This window comes from Sarcophilus harrisii, chromosome 1, assembly GCF_902635505.1.
Source record: "Sarcophilus harrisii chromosome 1, mSarHar1.11, whole genome shotgun sequence".
Lineage (NCBI taxonomy): Eukaryota > Metazoa > Chordata > Mammalia > Dasyuromorphia > Dasyuridae > Sarcophilus > Sarcophilus harrisii.
In genome coordinates, this window is record NC_045426.1 from 190,808,453 (window position 1) to 190,835,042 (window position 26,590).

General features: G+C 34.8%; 2 protein-coding genes across 5 annotated transcripts; one reads left to right on the top strand and one right to left on the bottom strand.

Annotated features, from left to right (window-relative positions):
• Nucleotides 1-8,745: 8,745 nt before the first annotated feature.
• Nucleotides 8,746-10,456, bottom strand: LOC116419350 (alpha carbonic anhydrase 8-like). Its single transcript, XM_031938859.1, has 3 exons — nt 10,268-10,456; nt 9,947-10,149; nt 8,746-9,348 (listed from the first exon to the last, which is right to left on the bottom strand). Exons 1-3 carry the CDS (start codon nt 10,454-10,456, stop codon nt 9,210-9,212), a joined length of 531 nt encoding a protein of 176 aa, XP_031794719.1. The 3' UTR covers nt 8,746-9,209.
• On the top strand, nt 9,808-26,241 carry RFESD (Rieske Fe-S domain containing). 4 transcript variants are annotated; one of them, XM_031967787.1, is made up of 5 exons: nt 9,808-9,957; nt 13,115-13,315; nt 22,957-23,136; nt 23,228-23,262; nt 25,853-26,241. In XM_031967787.1, exons 2-5 carry the CDS (start codon nt 13,207-13,209, stop codon nt 26,150-26,152), a joined length of 624 nt encoding a protein of 207 aa, XP_031823647.1. In that variant the 5' UTR covers nt 9,808-9,957; nt 13,115-13,206; the 3' UTR covers nt 26,153-26,241. The 4 variants fall into 4 exon arrangements, with proteins under 4 accessions (XP_031823647.1, XP_012396827.1, XP_012396826.1 ...); XM_012541373.3 differs by lacking the exon at nt 13,115-13,315 and having other exon boundaries at nt 9,809-10,035; XM_012541372.3 differs by lacking the exon at nt 13,115-13,315 and having other exon boundaries at nt 9,811-9,957.
• Nucleotides 26,242-26,590: the final 349 nt, after the last annotated feature.

The window sequence follows — 26,590 nt, forward strand, 5'->3', positions numbered from 1 at the left end:
AATCAAGAACATCAAAAGAATTAATGAAAAAAAGTGCAAAGGAAGGTGGTCTAGCCATACCAGACCTAAAATAAAAAAACTGCAGTCATCAAAACCATTTGATACTGACTAAGAAATAAGTGATGGATCAATGAAATAGGTTAGGTTCACAAGATATAATAGTCAATGATTATAGTAATCTACTGTTAAATCCAAAGACTTCTGGTTCTGGGATAAGAACTCATTATTTGACAAAGATTGTTGGAAAAACTAGAAAATAATATGGCAGAAACTTGGCAGAAACTAATATCTCACACCTTATTTCAAGATAAGGTCAAAATGGGTTCATGATTTGGACAAAAAGGATGATAATATAAGCAAATTAAGAGAACAAGGGATAGCTTACCTGTCAGATCTTTGGATAAGGGAAGAATTTATGACCAAAGAACATTATGAAATGCAAAATTGAAAATTTTGATTACATTAAATTAAAAAGGGTTTGCACAAACAAAACCAATGCAGCCAAGAAAAGAAGGGAAGCAGAAAGCTGGGGAACAATTTTTAAAACTAGTATTTTTGATAAAGGCTTAATTTCTAAAATATAGAAATAACTGATTCAAAAATTTGTAAAAATTCAAGTCATTCAGGGCAACTAGATGGTGCAATGGATAGAGTGCTGGCCCTGAACCATTTTGGAGAGCAATTTGGAACTATGTTATCAAACTGTTCATACCCTTTGATTCAGCAGTGCCTTTACTTCTCAAAGAAATCATAAAAGAGGGAAAAGGATCCATATCTTCATTTTTTGCATTTTGTAGCAGCTCTTTTTGTGGTGGCAAGGAATTGGAAATTAAGTGGAGGCCCATCAATTGAGGAATGGTTCAATAAGTTATGGTATATAAATGTGATGGAATATTAATGTTCTGATAGGAAATGATGATCAGGCTGATTTCGGAAAAGCCTGGAAAGACTTATATGAACCAAGAGAACTTAATACCCAGTAACAGCAAGACTGTATGATGATCAACTATGACAGACTTATTTTTTCTCAGCAATACACTGATCCTAGACAATTCTGCATTCAAAGAAAGAATTATGGAGACTGAATGTGGATTGAAGCATCCTTTTTTCACTTTTTTTTTCTTTTTCTTGTTTTTTTCATTTTTTCATTCACAATATGACTAATATGGAAATGTTAAAAATAATTGTATGTATATAACCTATATCATATTGCTTGCTGCCTTGGGGAGGGGAGAAAGAAGGGAGAAAGGAAGAAAAAAATTTGGAAGTCAAAATCTTACAAAAATTAATGTTGAAATCTCTCATTACATGTATAATAACTTTTTATTGACAGAACCCATGCCAGGGTAATTTTTTTACAACATTATCCCTTGCACTCACTTCTGTTCCGATTTTTCCCTCCCCTAGGTGGCAGGCAAGCTCTCATTACATGTAATTGGGACAATAAAATATTATTAAGATAGTCTTTTCTTTCAAGGAACTCAACATTCTAATGAAAGAGACATCAAGCCCCACTTTCTCCTTTTGCTTCCATGAGATTATATGTATATATAAACTTTTTCAATTATAAAGTGCCATATAAAATTAAATTATCATTATACAATTGATCTTTTATCTTTTCCACATGAAAACTCCCCTTCCACAATACTGAAGCTCATACATGCTCTTCACTATATCTCCTTGGAGGATCTATTGAATTTAAAAGGTTTGGCATTTTTATATAGTTCAGATATCAGGGCTGCAGACTACCTGTTATCTTTTGCTCTCCCTGTGGACATCTATCCCATCTCCTTTTCTGATCACACATTTTCTAGATGACAACTTATAAGGTTCTTTTGTGCAAGGCAACAGTGCTGCAGCTCCTTAAAAAGCTGGAGTATATTTATCATTCATCTCTCTGTTTCCCTTGGAGGTTACAGCATTCCCAGATTTGTAGCCATACAACATTGTGTGGATTTTTAAATAGTAGCTCATGCTATTTCTTTGCAAAATTTTCTTGTTGTGGGCTACAGTAAATTAAAGTTTCACATTATAATCACTCTAATTTGTCTGGTTAGAGCTTAGTGACTTAATTAACGCACATTCCTGGTTTTAAACACCATCTCTACTAGCTATTAGTTTTCCTTTTAACTGGTCATTGTTTAAAAGTGTGTATGATGTTTTGTTTTCATATCACATTTCTTTGCAAATATATACTTCCACTTTACCATTTTTGTGTCACGGACTCCTTTGGCATATCTCAGAAGGTTTTTAAATGCATAAAATAAAATATATAACATATATTGAAATACTGTTATCAAAATATTTTTTAAAATATTCAAATATTTAAAATATTCACTGTGAATTCTATTCATGTATTCCAGATTAAGAACCCTTGCTCTAATCTGAGAACCATCCAGAGTTTAAATAAAAAGAAAATCTGCTGCGGGAAAAGTCAAGATGGCAAAGTAGAAAGAACTAAGCTCTCTTCTCCAAACAACTCTAAAATAACACTTCAAGTTGAATTATAGAGTGGCAGAGCCAACAAAACATCAGAGTGAGATACCTTTTCAGCCCAAGAACACTTAGGAGGTCAGAAAGAGAGTTATGTGACATTGGAGAGGGACTAGCCCTGAGACCTGTAAATGAAACACCAGGGGTAGAACTAGGTGGTGGTAACAGATACAGCAGCAAGTGTTTGGAGATGTAAAGTTAGAGATAGTAAGGGGAACTGGCAACTGGTCTGAAAGAGATTACAGGAGAACTCCATCCAAGCACTGAATGCAAGATCAGACAATGTTTGGCAACTCCATTGTGTATACTCACTTTTTAGTCAGCTCAAGGACAGGGAAAGCACTTTCAGTCAAGAAGAAATAGAAGCTCTGTGGGGCAGTATCCCTTCTGGTCCCAAAGAATAAGGGGACCATGAAGGCCAATATCACTTCTAGTCCCAAGGAAGGAGGGGCCTTGAGGAGCAGTACAATTGTAATCCCAAGGATTCAGGAACAGTTCATGGATAAGGATAAGAGTAAAGACCAGGAGAACAGTGAGCATTCCTCACCCCATATCACACAACCTTGGAATCACTGAAAAAAACTCAGAACTAGTTCTGAAAATAGCAGTGGGAAAAAAAACTGAAGCTTGAGAAAGTGCTCTTACATCATCCCCCTCCCCGTCACACCTTCATTCTGGCAACAGACCCAATATCAATATAAAGTTTGAAATCAAGAAAAATGTTGGGAAAATGAGCTAACAACAAAAAAAGAAATTATCTATAAAAGTAAATATGGTAAGAGGAAAGATGAAAACACACTCAGGAGAAGACAATGAAGTCAAAATAGCTACAAACAAAGCCTCCAGAAGGGAAAAATGTAAATAAACACAAAGCCAACAAAAATTCTTGGAAAAGCTAAAAAAATTTATTTTAAAAATCAAATATGACTAGTAAAGAAAAAATATGTAAAGCAATTAAAGCAAAGAAAGAAAATTATTAAATGATAATTAACAATTTAGTTTTTTGTTTTTTAAAAAAAATACTGAAGAAAATAACCTCAAAAAAATAGAATTGGCTAAATCAAAAAAGAAGTGCAAAGTTCATGAAGAAAATGACCCCTTAAAAACATAATTGAGAAAATGGAAGCTAATGATTCCATGAGATATCAAAAAAACCCCAATAAAATAAAGTAAAAAAGATGAAGAAAAATAGAAGAAAATCTAAAATATCTTGCTAGAAAACAAATGACCTGCAAAATAGATTAAGAAGAGAATTATTAGACTACCTCAAAGCCATGATCAAAGAAAGTGCTTAGACATCATATTTCAAGAAATTATAAACCAATATCCTTTAACTAGAGGGTAAAGTAGAAACTGAAAGAATATATTGATCACCAACTCAAAAAGATCCCAAGATGAAAACTTCTAGCCAAATTACAAAGTACCCAAGTCAAAGGGAAAATACTTCAAGCAGTCAGAAAGAAACCATTCAAATACCATGGAGCCATTAAAGAAGCAGAATACTTGGAATGTGATGCTCCAAAACACAAAAGAATTGGCATTACAACCAAGAATAATCTACCTAACAAAACAGCATAATCCTTAAAGATAAAATGGATATTTAATGAAATAGAGGACTTTCAAGCATATTTGATGAACAGAGCTGAATAGAAAATTTGACTTTCAAATAGAAGACTCAAGAAAATGATAAAAAGATAAACATGAAAGATAAATTATAAGGGATTAAATAGGTTAAAAGTTTACCTTTCTAAATGGGGAAAATGATTCTTAATCATAGTTCTTAAGAACTTTATCATTATTGCTACTTTTTTTTTTTTTTTTTGGCAGGATCACACCTCTATGAAGTGTTAAATATCTGAGGTCATATTTGAACTCAGGCTCTCCTGACTTCAGGACTAGTATTCTATCCACTACACCACCTTGCTGCCTCAGAACTTTATAATTATTGAAGCAGTTGGAATCTACAGAGAAAGAGGGTGTGGAAATAAGTCAATTATGTTGGAATGATGTTTTAAAAAATAGATAGGAGACAAAGGGGTAAAGGAAAGAAAGACTGGAGAAAATTATCTTAAATAAAAGAGGGACAAAAAGAAAAGCTTCTACAGTAGAGGAAGAAATGGTGAAGGAAGGGAGGTAAAACAAGCTACATTCAATTTCTCTACTTCCTCTTCTTTCACTCTCTTCTAAATTCTCTGAAACTTAGTTTGTGATGTTATTACCCATCAGAAACTTTCTACAAAGTTACCATTGATTTCTTAATTTCCAAGCTGGATGGTCTTTTCTTAATCCTCATCCTTCTTAAGATTTCTACTATAATTGACACTATTAATCATCTTCTCCTGGATACTGTCTCCTCTCTGGATTTTTGTGACATTATTCCCCCAACACTCTTCTTACCTATTTATTTCTTCTCAGTCTGCTTTGTGAACCTTAATTTATGTCATGGCCACTAACTATGGGAGTACCTCAAAATTATGTCCTTGGCTTTCTTCTCTTCTTTATATGTTCTCATGTCATGACTTCATTAAGTCCCATAAGTTAATTTACTATTTATATACTGAAGACTCTCAGCTCTATATATTTAGCCTCAGTCCTATGTCATAGGCAGTTCAATCTCAACATATCTTAAACAGAATTCATTATCATTCCTCCCAAACCTATCATCTTCCAAACCTCCCTCTTATTGTTGAGAGTACCATCATCTTTCTACTTGTCCAGGTTCTTAGTCTCACTGTCCTCCTCAAGCAGACTGACATAATATTATTCTCACTAGCTCCACATATACAGTTATCAAATCATGTTCTGTTTGTCTCTACAACATTTCTCATGTGTCTTTTGCTTTCTGCCATCCTTTTTCAGGCCCTCATCATCTCTCATTTTGACAATAGGTTCTTGTTAGGTTCCTGTTACCTTAAGCTTTTCTCTATTCCAGTACAACCATCAAAGTGATTTTTATTCACCACTCAGTAAACTGTAGTGATTAACTCTAAGTCTAGGATCAAATATACAATCTTCTATTTGCTATAGAGGAATTGATCTTTGAACAATCTCCCAAACCAGAAGGCCCAAATATAATCATTAAGTATCAATAAAGTGCTTAACTGTAAAGTTGTATGAATATCTTTCTCTTACAGAATTCAAGAATTACTACATTGGCTGAGAAAAAAAATTAGATACATATCCACAGGACTTTAAATATCTAGAGTTCAGTTTAAGGCATTAAGGCTTGGAAATATATTTTGAAGAAAACCCTTGCAAGAAGGGATAAGGTGATTTCTTTTTTCACAATCATCCCCATGGTTCATGCCATCTAGTAGTTATTTGCCCAGGAGATATCCCATACAGCATTTTTTAGAGTCCCTTGATTTGAGAGAGTTTGAAGAATAATTAGGAGAGACACGTACTTTCCAATTAGATATGGAAAACTCTGAGCACATCATTTAACCCCAATTGCCTCAAAAAAAAAATTTGATATACCTATATAGAGATAAAAAGGAGGAATTCGTTTTGAGGGATGGACCGGACCCCTGGCAGCAGAAAAGAGAGCTGCCTATGGAGAGGTGGCTAGGGCATAATATAAGTGACTCAAGATGAGGCACACTGCCTGGTCCATAGGAGGTTCTTAATAAATGCTTGTTGATTGAAATTCTGAATCTCAAGCCTGCAAAACTACTGCTTGTGGCTTTTACCCTCCCCTCAACCCTAAGAGATAATGATCTGTTTATGTGCTGTCACTGAGCTGCTACCTGTTTCTGCACTGTTACTGCCATCTGCTGTTTACCAGGGAGCTGCCAATTTCCACTGGCAGTTTCTCCACTCTACAACTGTTGCAATATGCTATTTCCCCCCTGAGTTTCCACTGCTATAAATGTTGCTTCTCCTCTGAATTGCTGCTATTGGGTGTCTTTAATCAATCTAACAACAAGTATTTCTGGCAGCTGTTTATTAGGAAGTTCCTCCTTATACTAAACCAAAATCTTGTTCTGTTATTTTTACTGAAGAGTAGCATGAATCTAATCTTTCTTCCCATTTGACATCACTTCAGATATCTGAAGTTACAACCAAACTGAGACCCCCTCCCCCTCCATCTGCTTATCTATTCTTTCTCTGGAGATGCTGCAGTTCATCAGTGGCCCTCTTTAAATTGGATGCCTCTAACTGGTCATGACATTGTACAAAGCAGAATAAAGCAGACTTCCTATTTCTGGACATTTTACTTAATGCGATCTATGATGGCATAGGTGGGTGAGGAAGGGGAAGAGCTTCTCCACAACATTGGTGACTCATACTATGCTTGCATCAAGACAATCAAATCCTTTTCAGGTCTCCTTTATTCTGTTAATTTTCTCCATGAAGTCTTCATAAACTTCTCTAAATTCTTGGATTTCTATCTCACTTTTCTGAAATGACATGCAACTCTTACTGTGTATCCTCTAATTCTGTCATTATATTATTCAACTTCAGATTGTAGTAATGCAATGATCATGGGGCTTTTGGGAGGTTGGGATCCAGAATAAAAATTGGGCAGATTTTTAACAATCTTATGAGAAAATAAATTAACTGGAGCAAGGATACAAATGTTGAGTACATCACAGTAACAAGACAGTATGTAAAATTAATATATATGAAAGATAATCATTTTTTACTCTTAGCAAACTAATTTACTTTGATTTGTTTAATCAAGAAGTAAATATCCTATTTATAGATATTCTTATTGTTCTCATATACTATGATTGTTATTAGTTAAATATAAGATTTATTTCATTTCTCTTGTATTACTTTTATTTATTAAACATGTAATTTTCTTATTGGAATTATTATAATGTGGTGATGGTTGAGTATTTGCTTTTAAAATATTAAGTGAATACATTCAAATTATCTTTATACTTCTGTTTCCTCAAATAAATTATAAACACCCTGAAGACAGAGTGCTGTGCTTCTTGAATCCTTATACTTTTCTGAATCTTCTGACACTTGGCTTAACCCTCAGCACAATGTTCTGAGCATCAGATAAACGATAATGATGATAATGAATAATCTTGATTTGAAGATCCAATTAACTTCTCTTCACATCAAAACTCTATTCTAGTAGAAACAGGAAAACAAGTGAGCCAAGGAATAACTTTGGGAACAAGTTTGGCTTTTACTGGATTGATGTGAAAAGTGATTACAGTATTATGCTTAATTAATAATTTTAAATGCCTTGAAAAAGCCAAGCTTATCTAAATAAAAACATCTTTCAATTGAGTCTAAAATGCTAGCTATTCAGAATACATGGATGGAGGTTTGTGCTAATTGTATTTTTTTTTTTTAATGGGCTGAGAATTCCAAAAAACTTGTGATGGAAAGAATCATCTAGAGGAGAACTATGGAGACTGAATATGGATCAAAGAATAGTATTTTTATCTTTTTTTATGTTTGTTTATTTTTTTCTTTCTCATAGGTTATTCTCCCTTTTGATCTGATTTTTCTTGTGCACCATGAGGAATATGGAATTATGTTTAGAAGAATTGCAAATGTTTAACCGATAGTGCATTGCTTGCTGTCTAGGAGAAGGGGAAAGAGGGGAAAAGAGAAAATGTTAAAACAGGAAGGTTTGCAAAGATTGAAAATTATCTTCACATGTATTTGGAAAATTAAAAATCTATTAAATTTTTTTAAAGACCTAGGGGGGAAAAATAAAATAAAAAATATGCTGTGGAAAAATACAAGACTGTTGGTAATCTAACATATCTATTTCCATGGAGGCATTTTACAAATGAGGTAGAGATCTGCAATCACTTTCCCTGGATCAACAAAATTGGACTTCTGATTCAAAATATGGTCTGTTTGCGATACTGTATGAGGATGTATTCTGATGGAAGTGGATTTCTTCAACAAAGACAAAATCTAACTTAGTTTCAATTGATCAATGATGGACAGAAGCAGCTACACTCAAAGAAAGAACACTAGGAAATGAATGTAAACTGTTTGCATTTTTGTTCTTCTTCCCAGGTTATTTATACCTTCTAAATCCAATTGTCCCTGAGCAACAAGAAAACTGTTTGGTTCTGCACAGATATATTGTATCCAAGATCTACTGTAATCTATTTAACATGTATAGGATTGCTTGCCATTTTTGGAGAGAGGGTGGAGGGAGGGAGGGGAAAAATTGGAACAGAAGTGAATGCAAGGGATAGTGTTGTAAAAAAATTACCCTGGCATGGGTTCTGTCAATAAAAAGTTATTTAATTAAAAAAAAATCTGATCTGTTTGTCAACAACAAGCATTTATTAAATCTTTTACTAGAACTATCAATATATAGAGACACTTTCTTGAATAAGTAAATATAGGAGATATATACAAGAGAGGAGAGAGAGGGGGAGCTAACAACTGGGAAAATCAGAAAAGGCTTCTTAAAGGCGGCATTTGTGTTGAGACTTGAAGGGATCTGCAAGAAGTGGACATCATTGGTTCAGGGGTTCATCATTTTCATCATTTCATCATTCAAGCTGGTTCATCATTGGTTCAGTGGCAACCAAGAGGGAGGAGCAAGAATAATAACATTAAGACTAGCTTGTAATGTTCTGGTTAGCTTTCTGGAGGTCTTTGGGCCAGCCTTTGTTTTAGCTGAGTAATCACCAGGAGAATAGCCAGAGGTAAAGTCCAAAAGTCTTTATTGTCTCCTTCACGGTCTGTCTGCTTGAGTGGTCCTGGGCTGACTTTCTGGAGGCCCTTCAGAGGGGCCTTGGTCTGGGTGGGGGAAGCAGGAGAGCCCCCCCCATGAGACTGATGAAGATGAAAAGTCTCTCTGAGTTTGAGCTCCTGTCTGTCTCCGAATCTGTCTCTGGCCGAGTTTCTCCCAGTTTATCTGTTCTGTTATAATTACATCATTACAGATACTGAGTATAAACCAATCATTATATCACTAGAGCAATCATACTGAACTAGAGAACTCACATGCTAAATTAGATAACCATTGTCTTATCAATTCACTGAGTTAAGACCTTGTGGTAGGACTTAACCAATCGTGAGCCTTAGGTATACTTCTTCAGAGTTCTTCTACCCATAGTGCTTTTTCAAGGTTTTCAAAGCATTTTAGACAAATTATCTCATTTGGCGCTCACAGCCAACCCGGGAAGCAGGTAATATCATTCCATTTTACAGATGAGGAAGCTAAGGCCAGGTGGCTTGTAAATCACATGGTTAAGTTGTCGGAGGCTGGATTCGAACCTGAGGCCCCTCACCAGGGACACTATATACCACGTGGCCTAGAACAGCTCAAAAAGCAGAGGGGAGGAGTTTACAAATTAATTGCCGCGGCCGGACCACCCAGCCTTTAGACGCTCCGTTTCGGGTCACGTGCTTCATATCGCTCCGCCCCAAGGAGAACGGACCGCCCAAAAGCTTCAGTCTATGGAGATCGACTGGCGTTCGGGACCAACGCTGCACCGCGTGGCGACGCTTCCCTTACCTTGGATTGAGGTTAGGGGGCGGAGGAGAGGAGGGGGCGGAGCTAAACGCGGGGTTTGGACGAACTGTCCTCACGGGAAGACGGACTCGGTAGGGGGCGGGGAGCGGGGAGCGGGCAGCGGGGAGCGGGGAGCGGGGAGCGGGGAGCGGGGTTGGGGGGAAGGTGGGGGTAGGGCAAGGCTCGAGGAAAGGTTGAACTGCTTCCTACTTCCGGCGAGCGCGCGGCCACTTCCGTCTCACAGTCGCCGCGCTTTCCTTGGACTTGTGGAGCCGTGTCCCGAGCCCTGAGCTTGGGGTTTCTTTAGCTATTCAGAGTGGGCGCGAACCTCTTCTGTCTCTGGTGGGGGGAGGGAGAGGATGTTTCTCCTGGCCACTCTGGAGCCCAGCGGGCCCAAGTGTCTGAATTTAACACGGGCCTGTGAGCCTCATATCCCCAAGAAGATGCTCTCCATTCATCGTATGTGAATGCGGAGCGTAGTTTAGAGCTAATAAAATTCAACGCCTTCATCATTTTCCCGAGGAGGGAACGGACGCTTTATTCATTGAAATGAAATTACTTGCTCTTGATGTGAGCAGTTAGATTTTGAGCCAGGAGTTCAGAGGTGAACTCTGGACTATTTAGATCTGCTATTTAATCCAAACAGGCAAGCAGGCACAATTCCTTTTGAGAACCATTGTCCTTAGTGCTCTTAGTTTATGTGTATGTGCGCGCATGTATATGAGTATATATGTGTGTGTGTGTCTTTTACATGTCTAAAGACCATGAATTCATCTTCAGAGGATCAAGATTAATAGAAAATGAGATTATTCTCTGATGAATACACTTTGATTTCTTTTTTTTTTTAATTATAATAACTTTTTATTGACAGAACCCATGCCAGGGTAATTTTTTTACAACATTATCCCTTGCACTCACTTCTGTTCCGATTTTTCCCTCCCACCCTCCACCCCCACCCCTAGATGGCAAGCAGTCCTATACATGTTGAATATGTCACAGTATATCCTAGATACAATGTATGTGCGCAGAACCAAACAGTTTTCTTGTTGCACAGGGAGAATTGGATTCAGAAGGTAAAAATAACCTGGGAAGAAAAACAAAAATGCAAACAGTTTACATTCATTTCCCAGTGTTGTTTCTTTGGGTGTAGCTGCTTGTCTATCATTGATAACTTGAAACTGAATTAGGTCTCTTCGTCAAAGAAATCCACTTCCATCAGATTACATCTTCATACAGTATCGTTGTTGATGTATATAATGATCTTGTGGTTCTGTTCATTTCACTTAGCATCAGTTCATGTAAGTCTCTCCAAGCCACTCTGTATTCATCCTGCCACTTTGATTTCTTTAAAAAGAAAATTATTCTGGGACCAGGAGACCTGAGTTCTTGTCATGTGTCTATTGCCTAGCTGTATGACCTTGGGCTTTAACTCTTTAACCTCTTAATTCTTTGAGCTTCAGTGTTCTCATTTGTACAATGAAAGGTTCCCTACACATTACAAGGCATTTTTCAACATGAGATTTTTTATTATTATATTTAATAAGGTTGCCCATACATATTGGAAATACTCAGCTGCTATGATTATATGTGTGTGTATATATACACATATATAAATAGAAGATATTAACTAATGCCTTAACAGCCTAGTTTAAAAAACATTTCAGGAAAATGTGTTTGTGTGTGTGTGTGTTTAGTATCCATATAGATTCAGGATATACACTTTGTGTGTGTGTGTGTGTGTACACACACATATATGCCATATCATATATATGTATTATATATGCAAACTAATTCTGTAATATGGTTGCATGTGTACATGTACATATAAAATATACATATATTTATGTACATATACATAAATGTAAAATCAGTCATATAACTATATACATACATCCAATGCCAGTGCCTTCTCTTTGAGATTATCTTCAATTTATTGTTATATATCTTGTTTGAACAAATTGTTCATATTTTGTCTCACCAACTACATGTTGAGTTTCTTGAGAGTATGGATATTTTTTGGTTTTTTCCCTTTCTGTATACTCTTAAAACTTAGCACTATCTGAGATACTTTGTAAATGCTTGTTGACTTGACACTCACTGTCTTTTTCAAGATGGATAACTTTTTGTCTCTTATGTATAACATTTTTATTTTCAGGATGCTTTTGATGAGGTCTATTATTTTGGGGTTCCTGATTAGGGAACCAAATGATGAGATTAGGGTACCTCGTGGTCAGGGAGTTAAAAGATGAGATTAGTGGCAGGTTTGGGGTTCAGGAAACCAAATGAAGAGGTTTGGAATTCCCTTTGGATTCAGCACATGGGTAGGAAGTTGTGGGAATCCCCTTCTGGCGGTGCAGAGGTCCTTTGTAAAGGAATTTACTAACCCGAAAAGCTAGACTGATATAAAGAAGTTTATTATTGGCATTGGGAAGTCAGCCTTTGCTATGCATGAATAGAAAGGCTGAATTCCTTAGTGGCGAGGTCCTGACAGAGAGATATAAAGTCTTGTTCGGGAAATAGGTGAGGGAGATAAAAAGAGGGTAACTCTGAAAGAGAATATTATTTCAGTAGATAGAGATTTCCTTGGCATGGGATGGCATGGCATGGCACGTTAGGACTTCAAGGACTGAGTTTAAAATTAGCTCTTTTTATAATAGAAATCTTGGCTACAAGCTGGGGTTGCTCTTGATGGGGGCTGATCAGCTTGAGCTGGAATTTGAATAGAATTGAATGAGTGTCTCTAGGCTTGGATCTTTAATTCAATGGGAAGCTTAATCAGTAGTGAGTGTTATCAGTGGGGGTGGTGCCCTTTCTCAGGAAAATAGAATGAAGTTGTTAGGATGTTTCCCTTGGGTAGGGACCCCCACAGAGGCAGGATTCAAGGAGACTTTCTCCTTGAAGGAGTTTCTCAGTACTCTACCTCATGGCTCATTCCCAAAGTCAGAAAGAGAGAAAGAGAAAGGGTTTCGGGGCTCCCCTTGTCACTTTCAGTAGCATATTACATATTTTTATAATTTGCAAGCCTTAAAAAATTTTTACTATGTTGTTATTTTTCAAATAAGCAAATATATTCTTGATGAACTTTAATCTACAGAAATTTTTAAACTTTAACATTTTCTATTCACCATCTAAATTTCAGGAGCTATTTTTCCATTCTCTGTTGCTTAGCAGGTTTATGATGTCTTCTTTCACCTCAATTAATCCAATAATATACTGAACCCTATACAGCAATTATCACTGCAGGAGAGAAAGAAATAGAAGATATGCTACCTACAAAAAAGGGAATTTACAATGTAGTTTGGAAAATAGAGAACACAGGAAAGAATACAGAACTAACTGAAGACACTTCTACAAAGCAACATACTAATAAATGTAAGATAGAATTTACAGTACCTAATTATTGAATAGCCATGTAGAGTTTAATCATGGAAGGTTTCCAAATAAATTTTAAGGCTGGTTTCAGAAGTGAGAGAAATGGAATTAGTGGGGAAGGAGGCAATGAAAGACACAAAAAGGAGAGCTAGAAAGATGCTGAGAACAGAGTCTGGCTAGAGCCTCTGTTCTGAGTTTTTTGTTTGTTTTGTTTTGTTTTTTGGAGCCAGATAGTAAGCATGCCTCACACCAAAGCTAGCATTTTTCTAGTATAATACATTACAGAATTGAGGTTAATTGAGGTACTTGTTAGACTTGAACATTATGAAGAGGGTACATTTGATGAAATACATCATTGAAGGGGTGAAAGATTGAAACCTGGGACGAGACCTTAGCTTGAAAAGGTCAAGTTTCTCACTGCATCCCAAGCCATCTCTAGTCTTGATCTGTGTATCCCCTGTGAGCCCCTAGGCTCAGATGGTTCAGGGGAAAAGAGTGAGGCTGGTGACTACACAGCCCTCCCTCACTGAAATCCAATTCATTTACAAGTCCTGACACCAGCCTTCCTAATATCAGGAGTCTCTGATAAAGAAGAAATTAGATAAGCAGAACCTCATGTTAAATGACGGAAAGGGTGTGGCTGTCTTAAAGTTCTGATAATTTTATGTAGGCAGAGTCACTACAGTTTGAGCCTATTAGTCCTGTGTACTGTGAACTAACCAGTAAGTAATTTTTGTTTTCCTGCTTTCATTATATTTTCTTTGGCTCTTTTGTGTGAAATAATCATTTACCGATGCTTGGCAAGTCCAATAGAATTTTTAAAACTTAATTGAGTTTAATGTGTTATAATTTTCCTTCTCCTCTGTGTCTAAAATAGATTAGGAACCCCCTAGAATTAGTTACCTAATTTATTATATGCAATATTGTCATTCAGAGTTAGGAAAAGGAGAAACATTTCTTTTTTTAATGGCTACTGTTATGAGATATTTTCCTTCTTAATACTAACAATTGGATGAATTTAATTTGTGCTTTTTCAATTAAGACTTGTTTTATTGTGGAATTAAGATGGATTAAAAATGTATGGGGAAATATGAATAACTCATTTTAAATGATAGTAATTGGATTGTTTTGTTTATAACATTCTGAGTGGTCAAGAATAGTTACAATTTTTAATTTTAAGACATGGAGCTGTTAATTAAGAAGTCACTAAATATAATAAGTAATGGTATTTATGTTGTACACAAAGAAACCAATTATAATGAAAAGCCAAGATAAGTATTTCAGTGTGAAAAAAGTGTAAAGTTCCTTAAACCTTTATCATTCCACTTACAGCTTTCTTATTGTTCTTATCTCATGCCAAAAAAGGCTCACTTTAGCCTTTTCTCTGCTAACCTTGAAAGAAGTTGAAGCTGTTGTCCATTCCTGTGTCCTGTGACTAAGAAAATATTATATTTTATTTATTTTTACTTTCTTTTGGATTTAATTGCTGTAATTTTAATGTTATTACACATCTTAATGCATTTCTTTATTTGTATGGTACTGACAGTTTTTCTATTTCTTTTTTAAATCTGGAAAATGAATTATATAACTACCTTTTGCTTTCTCTCCCTCAATGCCCAGTTTAAGTGTACTCTCTAAAGCCTTCACCCGTATCAGTGCTGTAGGTAGTATATTCTTTAAAGATAAATATTTATCTCTACCCACTATTCCCTTGAAATTTCCTTTGAAACAGTCACTACCTAGACATAAACAGACAACTTAAATTTTCAGAAAAGGTATTTAAAATTTAGGAACTAGATTTGACTTCTACTTAAACTACCCCCCAGTTCAATCTAAGATAGGATGATATAGTGATGAGACTTGGTTTTGTAGAAAGGTTCTGGGCTCAAATTCTGACTTTCTTTTATTTACTGCCTGTATGATCTTAACCTCTTTAAGTCTGAATTTGTAAAATGAGGTAGATTAAATGTTCTCCACTATGAACAGTTATTAAACACCTAGATATTTCCTTATAAAATAGCTACTTTTTATGGCTTTTCACTATGAAAACATTCTACTATATTAACTTTTTACTTTTGCCTTCAGTTTCCTTGATCTTTTAGCATTTCACTGCTGAGGTCCAAAAGCAAGCAATGGAAGCTCTCTCTCAACCCTTCCTCTTTTTCTTGTTGCCTTTTACTTTATAAGTAAACTTTTCCAATATTTTTTTGAATTTATATACAATTCTTTCTAAAAATCATCTAAATGAATTCACTGGAGTTTGTGTGTGTAAAAGCATTTTTGTTTTGTTTTTCAAAGAAATAGTTTATTCTCATCTTCGAGAATAGGGAGAAACATGAAAAGTTTAAATCCCCATTTGATCTGAAAACTTGGGGCAAAAATTTCAACTTTTTAGATAATTGATCTTATCACAACTTTATAGCACCTTATCATACTTGACAATATTCCAGTGGAAGTATTGAAGGGTGAGACACCCTAACAGCCTTTGAGGGTCCCCAGGTGTCACAGGTTTTGCAAACGAATTCATAGGCCCAATCTCCAAGTGAGGTTTTGGCAAAAATGGGTTTATTTTCACTGAGCCCAGGACTTGGACTAAATCCTCACTAGGAAGATAGCAAAGATTTGGGATACAGTGCTTTCTATGGCTCAGGGATAGTAAACGATCTCCAGATTAATTGAGGAACTAATTTCCAAGTCAATAATGGGTGATGATTATTCCCCAGGCCAAGATCTCCAAATGAATTGAGGGTGGAGATTATTTTAGGAGTTTCCTGAGGCCAGGTGGAAAGAGTGGTGGCCAAGAGATTAGGTTTTTCTAACCTAGGCCCACCTCCCACAAAAATCTGTTAAATCAGAAGTGCAAATAAACTAGTTATATAAAAAGTATCTTGGGTAGAGAAAAATAATCTAGGTTTTTAAAGAATCCACAAGCCAGTTGAATATCTGATTATAGTATGCATGTGTATTGAGTGTGATAAAGAACTTTATGGCTTTTCAAATTTTATTTTTGGACTGAGCCATTAAAAAAGTTATATTGAAGGGACCCTGAAACTCTCTAAAACTCCTTGAAGGAGAGATTCTCCTTGAACCCTGTGTCTGTGGGACCATGCGGAGGGAAAGAAGATAAACGACTTCATTCTGTTATCTTGGTGCGACTAATTGAAGCATTCAATTCCAACATTTTCTACCCCTATTGCTGGCTCAACCACTCCTAGTAAATAGTCTCATCTAGGCCTAGGGGCTGGGACAGCATTGAGGGAATCTCATTCAATTGAAACTCTTCTGTCTCAGATTTCCTTCTAAAAACTGCAATTTGGAACTCACTTTTTTGCAGAGGTCCTAATGTGCCATGCCATGCTATTCTATGTCAAGGAAACATCTTCCCACTAGAATAAAATTCTCCTTCAGTGCTACTCTGTGTTTATCCTCACCTATTTCCCTAATGAAACTTTATGCTTCTCTGTTGGGATTTCTCTAAACTTTACTTCTCTGCCAGGACTCCTCTACTACTTTACTTCCCAATGCCTATAATAAACCTCCTTTATCAATCTAGGTTTTTAGGTTTGTAAATTCCTTTACAGAGAATCTCTGTGCCACCAGAAGGGGGTTCCCCAAAACTCCCTACCTTTGCACCAAATCCCAAGGGGGTGTAGGGGATGCAAATCTCTGCATTTGGTTCCCTGAACCCCAAACCTGCCACTAGATCTTATCATTTAACTCCCTGACCACCAGGAACCCTAATCTCATTTTGATTCCCTAAATCTAGACTTCATCATTTGGTTCCATGAAGAAGGGAACCCCAAAACCCAAATCTCATCAATATCCTATTCTCAGCATGGCAAAGTAGAAAGAGAACAATTCTGACTTCTAGTCACAGACATTGGTTCAAATCCTGTTTCTAAAGTTGTGTTTTGTACTTTTATGTTTTTGGTGCTTTCAGGAACTCTCTAAACTCTCCAACTTATAGATCAGGTTCTCCATATTGGGTAGGATTTTGCTCACAATGAAATCATGAGTCTGGCCTAAAATATTTTGGTTTTACAACACTACCATTTCCCTTATATATCTCTACCCTTTTCCCTATCAAGCCATCTCATAAAAAATTTAAAATAAAAAAAGCAACTTAGCAAAACTAACAAGTTAACCAAGTTCAGTAGTATGTGTCAGTGATTTATAGTTTTCCCACCTTCTCAAAAGAAGGGAAGCATATTCTCTTACCTTTCTCTGAGCGTAAATTTAGTCATTTTAATAACAAGAGTCCAACTTAGTTTTTAAAATCTCTTTTATTTTTTCCTTAGATTTTTGTATTTGGCAAAGTTATGAAAAATTCAAAATAGGAATTTATTACTTTTATTTCACAACATTATTTGTAATATTTAGGCCTTATTACCACTCCATCTTTTATCTTTGGAATTACCCAGCAATCCCTCATTGAAGTCCTATTAGAATGTTTCATTGTTGCATGGCAGTAACCTAGGGTTCATTAATCCTATGCTTTTAGAGTTCAAGCTCTGAAAAAGTTGGAAAGACTTCAAGTATAAGGCCAGTTATGAATTCTATTTGTCATTTGAAGACTAGTCTAATTAAACTTGGGAAATCTCATCACCAGAAGGTTGACCAACAGTTTAGAAACATTTTGGCCAGGGCAATTTTTATTTCCATTTTGCCAAATCTAATTCTTCAGGTGTTTTCTTCGATTTCTGTTCCTTTTCCAAATTCTCTTCCAAAGCTCCCGTTTCCTTTTTCCATTTTTCTTCTTTTAAGATCTGTTTAGAATTCTTCCAAGAGAGCCTTTTGAGTTAAAGACCAATTCATATCCCACTTTGAGGCTTCTTCTGGAGGCATTTTTGCCTCTAATTTCCTCAGAGTTTGGGTTCTATTCTTCCCTGCCTCTTATTATAGCTATCTATAGTCAGAGTTCTTTTTGGTTTTTTGTTCATTTTTAAAGGGTTGAAGTCTGCACCTGGGGCACCGGAGAGATTGCCCCGAGCTTCCTCTATAGGGTGACATGGACTTCAGGCTGCCTGTGCTGGGACCAGCGGTACTGCTGGCTTCCTTCCTGCACTAGGCAGATATGGCCAAGTTATGCTGAGCTTCAGGGGCTCACTGTTTCTTCTGTAGTTGCATTGGAAGTCTAGTCTGTCGATCCGTGGGCTTTATAAACCAGGACAGAGTAGGCAACATTACTATATTTTGGCTAAAAGCCTTTCACAATATTCCCCTTGCAGAGCCTCTCCATTTTTTTTTTGTTTTTAACTTTTTATTGACAGAATCCATGCTAGGGTAATTTACAACATTATCCCTTGCATTCACTTCTGTTCCGATTTTTCTCCTCTCTCCCTCCACTCCTTCCCCTAGATGGCAAGCAGTCCTATATATGTTAAATATGTCGCAGTATATCCTAGATACAATATATTTGTGCAGAACCGAACAGTTCTCTTGTTGCATAGGGAGAATTGGATTCAGAAGGTATAAATAACCCGGGAAGAAAAAAATGCAGTTTACATTCATTTCCCAGTTTTCTTTCTTTGGGTGTAGCTGCTTCTGTCCATCATTGATCAATTGAAACTGAGTTAAGTCTCTTTGTCAAAGAAATCCACTTCCATCAGAATACATCTTCATACAGTATCGTTATTGAAGTATATAATGATCTCCTGGTTCTGCTCATTTCACTTAGCATCTTTTCATGTAAGTCTTTCCAAGCTTCTCTGTATTCATCCTGCTGGTCATTTCTTACAGAACAATAATATTCCATAACATTCATATACCACAATTTACCCAACCATTCTCCAATTGATGGGCATCCATTCATCTTCCAGTTTCTAGCCACTATAAACAGGGCTGCCACAAACATTCTGGCACATACAGGGCCCTTTCCCTTCTTTAGTATCAGAGCCTCTCCATTCTGAGCTTCCCATCAGTGCACCTGTGCTGGGCCATGTCCCACCCCTGACCAATTGAGACAGGTTTTTTCCTGAAGTACTTCCAAGATATCTCCTGCTGGGAATTTGTTAATACTCCAAATATTTGTAGGATCCATCACTCCAAAATCATTCAGAGACTTGATCTAGTGTTGATTCTGAGGGATGCCAGGAAGAGCTCAGGCAAAGTCCTGTCTACTATCCATCATCTTGCTCCCGCCCCAGTAAATTTATTCTAAAAATATTATGATTTTCAATCAACAAACACTCAACAAAAATCAAAACATCTCCCCATTCCTACCCCCCCAAATCACAGTTCTTCAAATCTACCTCTTAACAGAACAGACATGTCCTTTAACTTTGACATTACTAATATCAACCTTTCTATTTGACTAAAGTTTTGATTCTTCTCTTGACTTAAAAATCAAAGGATCATATATTTAGAGCTAAAAGAGAACTTAAAATTCATCTATTCAAACCTCTTTTTAAGAGAGAAAATGACCCATATGTGCAGAAATGTTTGTCATGTCAAGGAATTGGAAATTGAAAGGATGTCTATCACTTGAGGAATGGCTGAATAAATTATATGGTATATAAATGTAATGGAATATTGTTTTATAAGAAATGATAAACAGGCTGATTTCAGAAAAATTTGGAAATATTTACATGAACTGATACTGAGTGAAGTTAACAGAACCAGGAGAACATTGTACATAGTAAAAAACGGTGTTGTGTGATGATCTGCTATGATCGAATTAGCATGTACCAGCAATGCAGTAATCCAAGACAATTCCAAAAGACTTGAGATGGAAAATGCCATGCACCTCCAGAAAGAGAACTAGGAAAACAATGTGAATTGATAATATTTTTACCTTTTTTTGTTTGTTTGCTTGCCTGCTTTTTCTTTCTCGTGGTTTTTTTTCCCCCTTGGTCTGATTTTTCTTGCACAAATAACAAATATGGAAATGTGTTTAAAAGGATTGTACATGTATAACCTATATCAGATCACTTGCCATGTTGGGGAAGGGGTAGGTAAGGAAAAAAGAAAAAATTTGAAATATAGATTGCTATAGTTATTGACTCTTTTGTCCTGTGATCCACTGATCAACTACTCTATTTCTTAGCCAGTACAAAATGGTTTTGATGACTAGAAACATAAAATCTTAGAAAATGAATGTTGAAAACTAAAAAAGAAAATTTTAAATAGCTTTTTATTTTCAAAATACATACAAGGATAGTTTTCAACATTCACTGTTACAAAACCTTGTATTCCAAAATTTTCTTCCTCTCTTCTCCCTACCACTTCCCCTAGACAGCAAGTAATCCAATATAGATTAAATATATGCAATTCTTCTAAACCTATTTTCACATTTACATGCTGCACAAGAAAAAGCAGATCAAAAATGGGAGACAATAAAAAAGAAAAAAAAAAAGCAAGCAAACAAAAACATAAAAGATGAAAATACTGTGTTGTGATTTATATAGTCCCCAAAATCCTTTCTGGATGCAGACAGCTCTCTCCATCATAAGTCTCTTAGAATTGGCCTGACACACCTCATTGTTGAAAAGAGCCAAATCCATCACAGTTGATCATCACATAATCTTGTGTACAATGTTCTCTTAATTCTGCTCTCTTCATTTAACATCAGTTCATGTAAGTCTCTCAAGGTCTTTCTGAAGTCATCCTGCTCATCATTTGTTATCGAACAATAATATTCCATAATATTCATATACCATAACTTATTCAGTCATTCTCCACCTGATGGGTATCCCCTCAGTTTCCAGTTTCTTGCCACTACAAAAAGGGCTGCTCAAAACATTTTTGCACATGTGGGTCCTTTTCCATTTTTTATTATCTCTTTGGGATATAGCCTCAATAGATACATTGTTGGATCAGAGTATGCACAGTTTGATAGTTCTAAATTATTCTCCAGTTCACAACTCCCATCAACACTATATTAAGTGTCCCAGTTTTTCCACATCCTTGCCAGCGTTTATCATTATCTTTTCCTGTCATCTTAACCGATCTAAGAGGTGTGTAGTAGTACCTTAGAGTTGTTAAAAAATATATATATATATATTTTTTTTTTATTTAAAACTTTTTTTTTTAAAGAAACAAGCCTCCTCTTTTTTAAAAATAAAGCTGAGGCCCTGAGATTTAATTTGTCTAGATCACAAAGCTAGTCAATAAAAAACTTTGTTCTTGTAGATAACTTAACGTTTTAATAAGAGTATTGATTAGAAAAACTCAATAAATACAATCAAAATACTTTTATTATTTCTTTTAAAACTCCACATTTTATTTCTCTTGTATCATGAATTCAGGGCTTCTGTTTTCTTCCTTTTCCTCTCTCTTCTAGCTAGTTCTTAATTTAAAGGAAAATGAGCTAATTGTTTCTATAATAGTTGTGAACATTAACAACTCTTAATTCTTCTCTGATAAAAACTATGATCTGGAGTAGTGGTTCTTAAAGTTTTTGGTCTCAGCAGCCCTTTCTTTACCATGTTAAAAGTTAAGAAGAATCCTGTAGAACTTTTGTTAATATGGTTATATATACTAATATTTACAGTATTAGAAATTAAAACTGATAAAAAATTTTAAATGTTAATTTATTCATCTGAAATAATAATGAACCTATTAAATGTTAATATTAATAAGAAAATGAGAAAATATTAATAAGAAAACAAACAACTATATTCCAAAACAAAAATAATTAATGAGGAGAATGGCATTTTTACATATTTTAACAAATCTCTTTGATATCTGGCTTAATAGAAAGATTCTCCTATCTGCTTCTGCATTCAATCTGTTGCAATATATTGCTTGAGTTAAGTATCTGAAGAAAATACAGCCTCAGGTATGAGGTTAGAAAAAAAGAGTATTTTAATAGACAAGTACCAATTCAGTATTATTACAAAATCACAGACTATTCTTGTAAGAAGGTCTTGAAGACCTTCAAGTATCTCCACATCATACTTTGAGAACCACTGGTGTAGAGTGCTAAAGTTCTGAGTACCTGTTTTTTTTTTTTTGTTTGTTTGTTTGTTTGTTTGTTTTTTTGCCTTCTACATAACTCTGAGCTGCCCTTCAAATCATTGTGGCATATAACAGTTGTATACATGGTTTGACCTTAATTCACTTAAAGTTTTTCTTTCCTGGAAGTTATTCCTCCATTGAAAAACCTTACTCCTTTTAAGTACCTTACTTCAAAAACCTTGCTTCTTAGAGGTATAGACTCTAACACTTTACAATTTTCCCTAACATTTTAAAGGTACTAAATTAAACACAACAGTCTTTGAAAAGTTATATAAGTTTCTTTACCCCTTTTGAAAGTTAAATTTGTCACCATTACAGTAGAAAACCAAAAATGTCTCCAGAAGCGTCTCCTGTCACTAATAGGAAAAAGTTAGTAATAACTCATTGGTATTTCCCTCCATGAATTGCTAGATCACTTGAGGAGTAACAACGCAGAAACTATTGGTAAGACAGCTTACCTAGTTTTACCAATTTATCCTAGGGGGGAAATCTTTTTAAGAGCTAATAATGATTTTGTGTTTATAAGAATTTTATATTGATAAAGGAAAGTCTTTTATTCATATGGAAGAAATTTTTGTTTTTTTACGCAATATAATTAACTCTGAATTGGTTAAGATCCTGAACAGAGAAAGATCATTCTTATTAGTTATTTAGCGTATTTTTTCACTTATTTTATTTAACAGACATGAATCTTCAAAACTCAACACAAGAGACTGAGACAATAGAAGAAAATTCTCCTGTCTATGTTGGCAGAGAAGAAGACATTAAAAAATCTCAAAGAATGACAGCTGTAGTCCATGACAAAGAAGTTGTAATTTTTTATCACAAAGGAGAATATCATGCTATGGATATTCGCTGTTACCGTAAGATTTTTACATATGTTTTCTTTGCTCTTATATAGTTAACTATGAAACTATTTTTGTTAATCAGATATTGTATTCACTTATATTTTAGATTCAGGAGGACCTTTACACTTGGGAGAAATAGAGGTATGTACAAACTCAGATAATGTCTATTTCATTTCTTAATATTTTCTTTGTTTAGTATTTTATTATTTTTTGGCTATCAAAACTAGTGAGCAACATAATTATATTTCACTTTAGAATATAATTTCATTTATATGCAATATTGGCATGAATATTTCCAAACTCATATTACAAAATACTTAAGCCATTCTACTACAACTACAGAACTACATTCAACTACAGAAGATTTCCAAAACTGCCCCCCCCTTTCAGTTCTTGCTTGTTGCTTTCTACTCCATACTAAAAATGGGCAGTACTACCTTTCCTCCTTAGCCTTTCAAAGATGTCTTTTTTATTTCTGAACTTTGTATCTATCTGGTTCATCTTTAATTTATGTGTAGATTTAGTAATTTAGTGTTAGGAAGAGATTACTAAAGCATTATAGTGGATGGCAAATTCAGAAGTTTCATCTAGAATTTATTCCCCAACTGATGCTGGCTATTAAACCAGGTGGATAAAATTTTGAAGGCCATACTAATTAAATGTTCATGTTAAGAGTGATATGTTAAATCCAAACATAGTATTGTGCCTAAGCTAAAGTATTTTCCTCCACTCTTCTAGAGTTATTAACATTGTTGCTCTATAGAGGATCCAGAAGTTATAAGGTCCTTCTATTATCTGACCCTTCCACTTTCTGTTTCTTTCTTAAACTCGCATTGGAACTAGAAAATTGAGTCATAATTAAAGTAGCAAGTACAGGTCGTTTTCATTTTATAATCTCTTGAAGATAAAAGGGAATTGAGCATTTTATATTATCTGAGGGCTGTTTTTTTTTTTTTTTTTTTTTTGCTTTATAAATACTTAAATACTTAAAACACTTTATAATACTTTACAAATGCAACATTTAAAGTATCTTTAATGAGTAAGATATTTCTCCAACAGATAGATTTCAAACTCCTGCGATAAAAACAGGTTAAATAACTTTCTCAATGTCATACCATTGGTTCTTTATTGAAACTGGGAATAAAAATCTATGAATTTCACTTTGAATTTTGTAATATGAATAGGAAAAAGAGAAGGAACAAGCATTGAGTAAGCACATACTATGTACAAAACACTGAAACACTGTGCTAAGAGCTTTTCAAATGTTATTTCATTTGTTCCTTAACAGTTCTCTGAGGTAGCTGCTATTATTATTCCCATTTTACAGTTGAGGAAACTGAGGCAGAAATTAAGTGACTTTTATATAGCTCTTTAATCTTTACAAAGCACCTTATATACACTCTTATCATTCAACTCTATCGAAGACCTGCAAGATACATACTCTTATCCACATTTTATAGATGAGGAAATCAAGGCTCATAAAGAGCAAGTGATTTGTCCATGGTTACAAAGGTAAAATGTCAGGTAGGAATTAAACCTAGATTTCTCCTGACTCCAGGCCCAACACACTTTTTGCTATACTTATAAGTAAAGTTAGTCTCTATTAGAATGTAAGTTGCTCCCCAATTGATAAAGAATATGAATAAGCAGTTTTGAGAGGAAGAAATCAAAGCTATCAATAGCCCTATTTTTTAAAAAATGCTCTAAATCACTAATAATTAGAGAAATGCAAATTAAAACAAGTCTGAGATACTAGCCAGTGTTGGAGAGGATGTGGGAAAATAGGTACATAAATGTCTTATAGGTGGAGTTGGTTTAACCATTCTGGAAACTAATTTGAAACTATGCCCAAAACACTTTTAATTATTATATGCCTTCTTTTGCAGCAATAATGTTTTTAGGGCTATACTCCAAAGAGATCAAAGAGAAAGAAAAAGGACCCATATATGCAGAAATATTTATAACAGCTCTTTCATAGCAAATTGGAAACAGGAATGCTATTAATTAGAGGATAGCTGAACAAATTATGATATATACATGTGATGGGATACTATTATACTGTAAGAAATGAACTAGATAGTTTCAGAAAAACCTAGGAAGAGCTATATGAACTGATGCAAAATGAAGTGAGCAGAACCAGGAAAAAAATGTATGCAATAACTGCAATATTGTAAATATAATCAACTTTGACTTAATAACTTTAATCAACACAATTTCCTATCACAATTCCAAAGTACTCAAGATGATGCATACTATACCTCCAGATAGAGAACTGATGGACTCAGAATGCAGATTAAAGCAAAAGTCTCTGCCAAAAACTCAAACAATTAAAACTGCTTTGGGACATGAATTGTTTTCATGTAAGTGAGTTTACCTACTGTACCTAGCACAATGCCTGGCAGGTAGTAGGCATTTAGTAAATGTGAGTTAATATAGCTTTTATTTTTGAAATCTTGTTCCCTTGTTACCCACTTCCTGTCAGAGAGGTGAAATTCAAAATGCACGTAGAAATATATACTTTTTTTGGAAATGACTACTGTGAGATTTTGTTTTGTTTGACTATTGAAATTTGATGAAAAAGGTTTTTTTTCCTTTTTTTTTTTTTTTTTTGATTCCCAGTGTTGATATATGAAAAAAAAAATAAAACAAAAATTACATAAAAATCTTTATACTTTATGTAAGAATTTGGGATTCAAAAGTGTTAAATGTGCTTAATCATTTTCTTCCCTAGGATATTGATGGAAAAGCATGTATTGTTTGTCCCTGGCACAAATACAAAATTACTTTATCAACAGGAGAAGGACTATATCAATCTATAAACCCTAAAGATCCATCAGCAGTACCCAAATGGTGTTCCAAAGGAATAAAGCAAAGGATCCATACTGTGACTGTAAAAAATGGGCATATTTATGTGACTCTTTCTAAGCCTTCAGATTTTAAGTGTGATTCTGATTTCTATGCCACTGGACAGTTTAAAGTAATTCAAAGACCTTCTACACTGAAGAAATTTCCAGATTTTAAAACTACATGACAACAATGAAACAAAATATTTTCATAAGTGTGTAAAGAAAGTATTTTCAAAGAATTTTATACAAAAGGTAATAAATAGAATTAACCTGGCATAAGTGTGTCATTAAAAACAACAACAAAAAAATAATTCAGAGAAACATAAACAGAAATGTAATATGAAACAAAATCTATAATATATTTTCCTTATCAGAATACTCATTGATATAAAACAAAATGAAATAAGACATACCTGAGGAAAATGGAAATAAAGTAGGTGCCTTTTAACTTCAATTGATTGAAACAGAAATTAATATACTGGGATATTATTGCATTGAAGGAAATTATGAACATTAATATAGAGAAGCATAAGACGACATATTAACTTATTTAAGCAGAACCAGGGGAAAAAAATACACATTTACTTGAACAATGTAAATAGAAAAAACAGCAACAACAACTA

Coding starts and splice junctions, on each gene's coding strand:
- LOC116419350 (XM_031938859.1), bottom strand. CDS start 10,456: ATGATGAAGGCGTTGAATTTTATTAGCTCTAAACTACGCTCCGCATTC. Junction 10,150..10,267: donor ACCAGAGACAGAAGAGGTTC/GCGCCCACTCTG, acceptor CGCCGGAAGTAG/GAAGCAGTTCAACCTTTCCT. Junction 9,349..9,946: donor CCCCCTAACCTCAATCCAAG/GTAAGGGAAGCG, acceptor TAATTATAACAG/AACAGATAAACTGGGAGAAA.
- RFESD (XM_031967787.1), top strand. CDS start 13,207: ATGCTACCTACAAAAAAGGGAATTTACAATGTAGTTTGGAAAATAGAG. Junction 13,316..22,956: donor AAAGCAACATACTAATAAAT/GTAAGATAGAAT, acceptor TTTATTTAACAG/ACATGAATCTTCAAAACTCA. Junction 23,137..23,227: donor TATGGATATTCGCTGTTACC/GTAAGATTTTTA, acceptor CTTATATTTTAG/ATTCAGGAGGACCTTTACAC.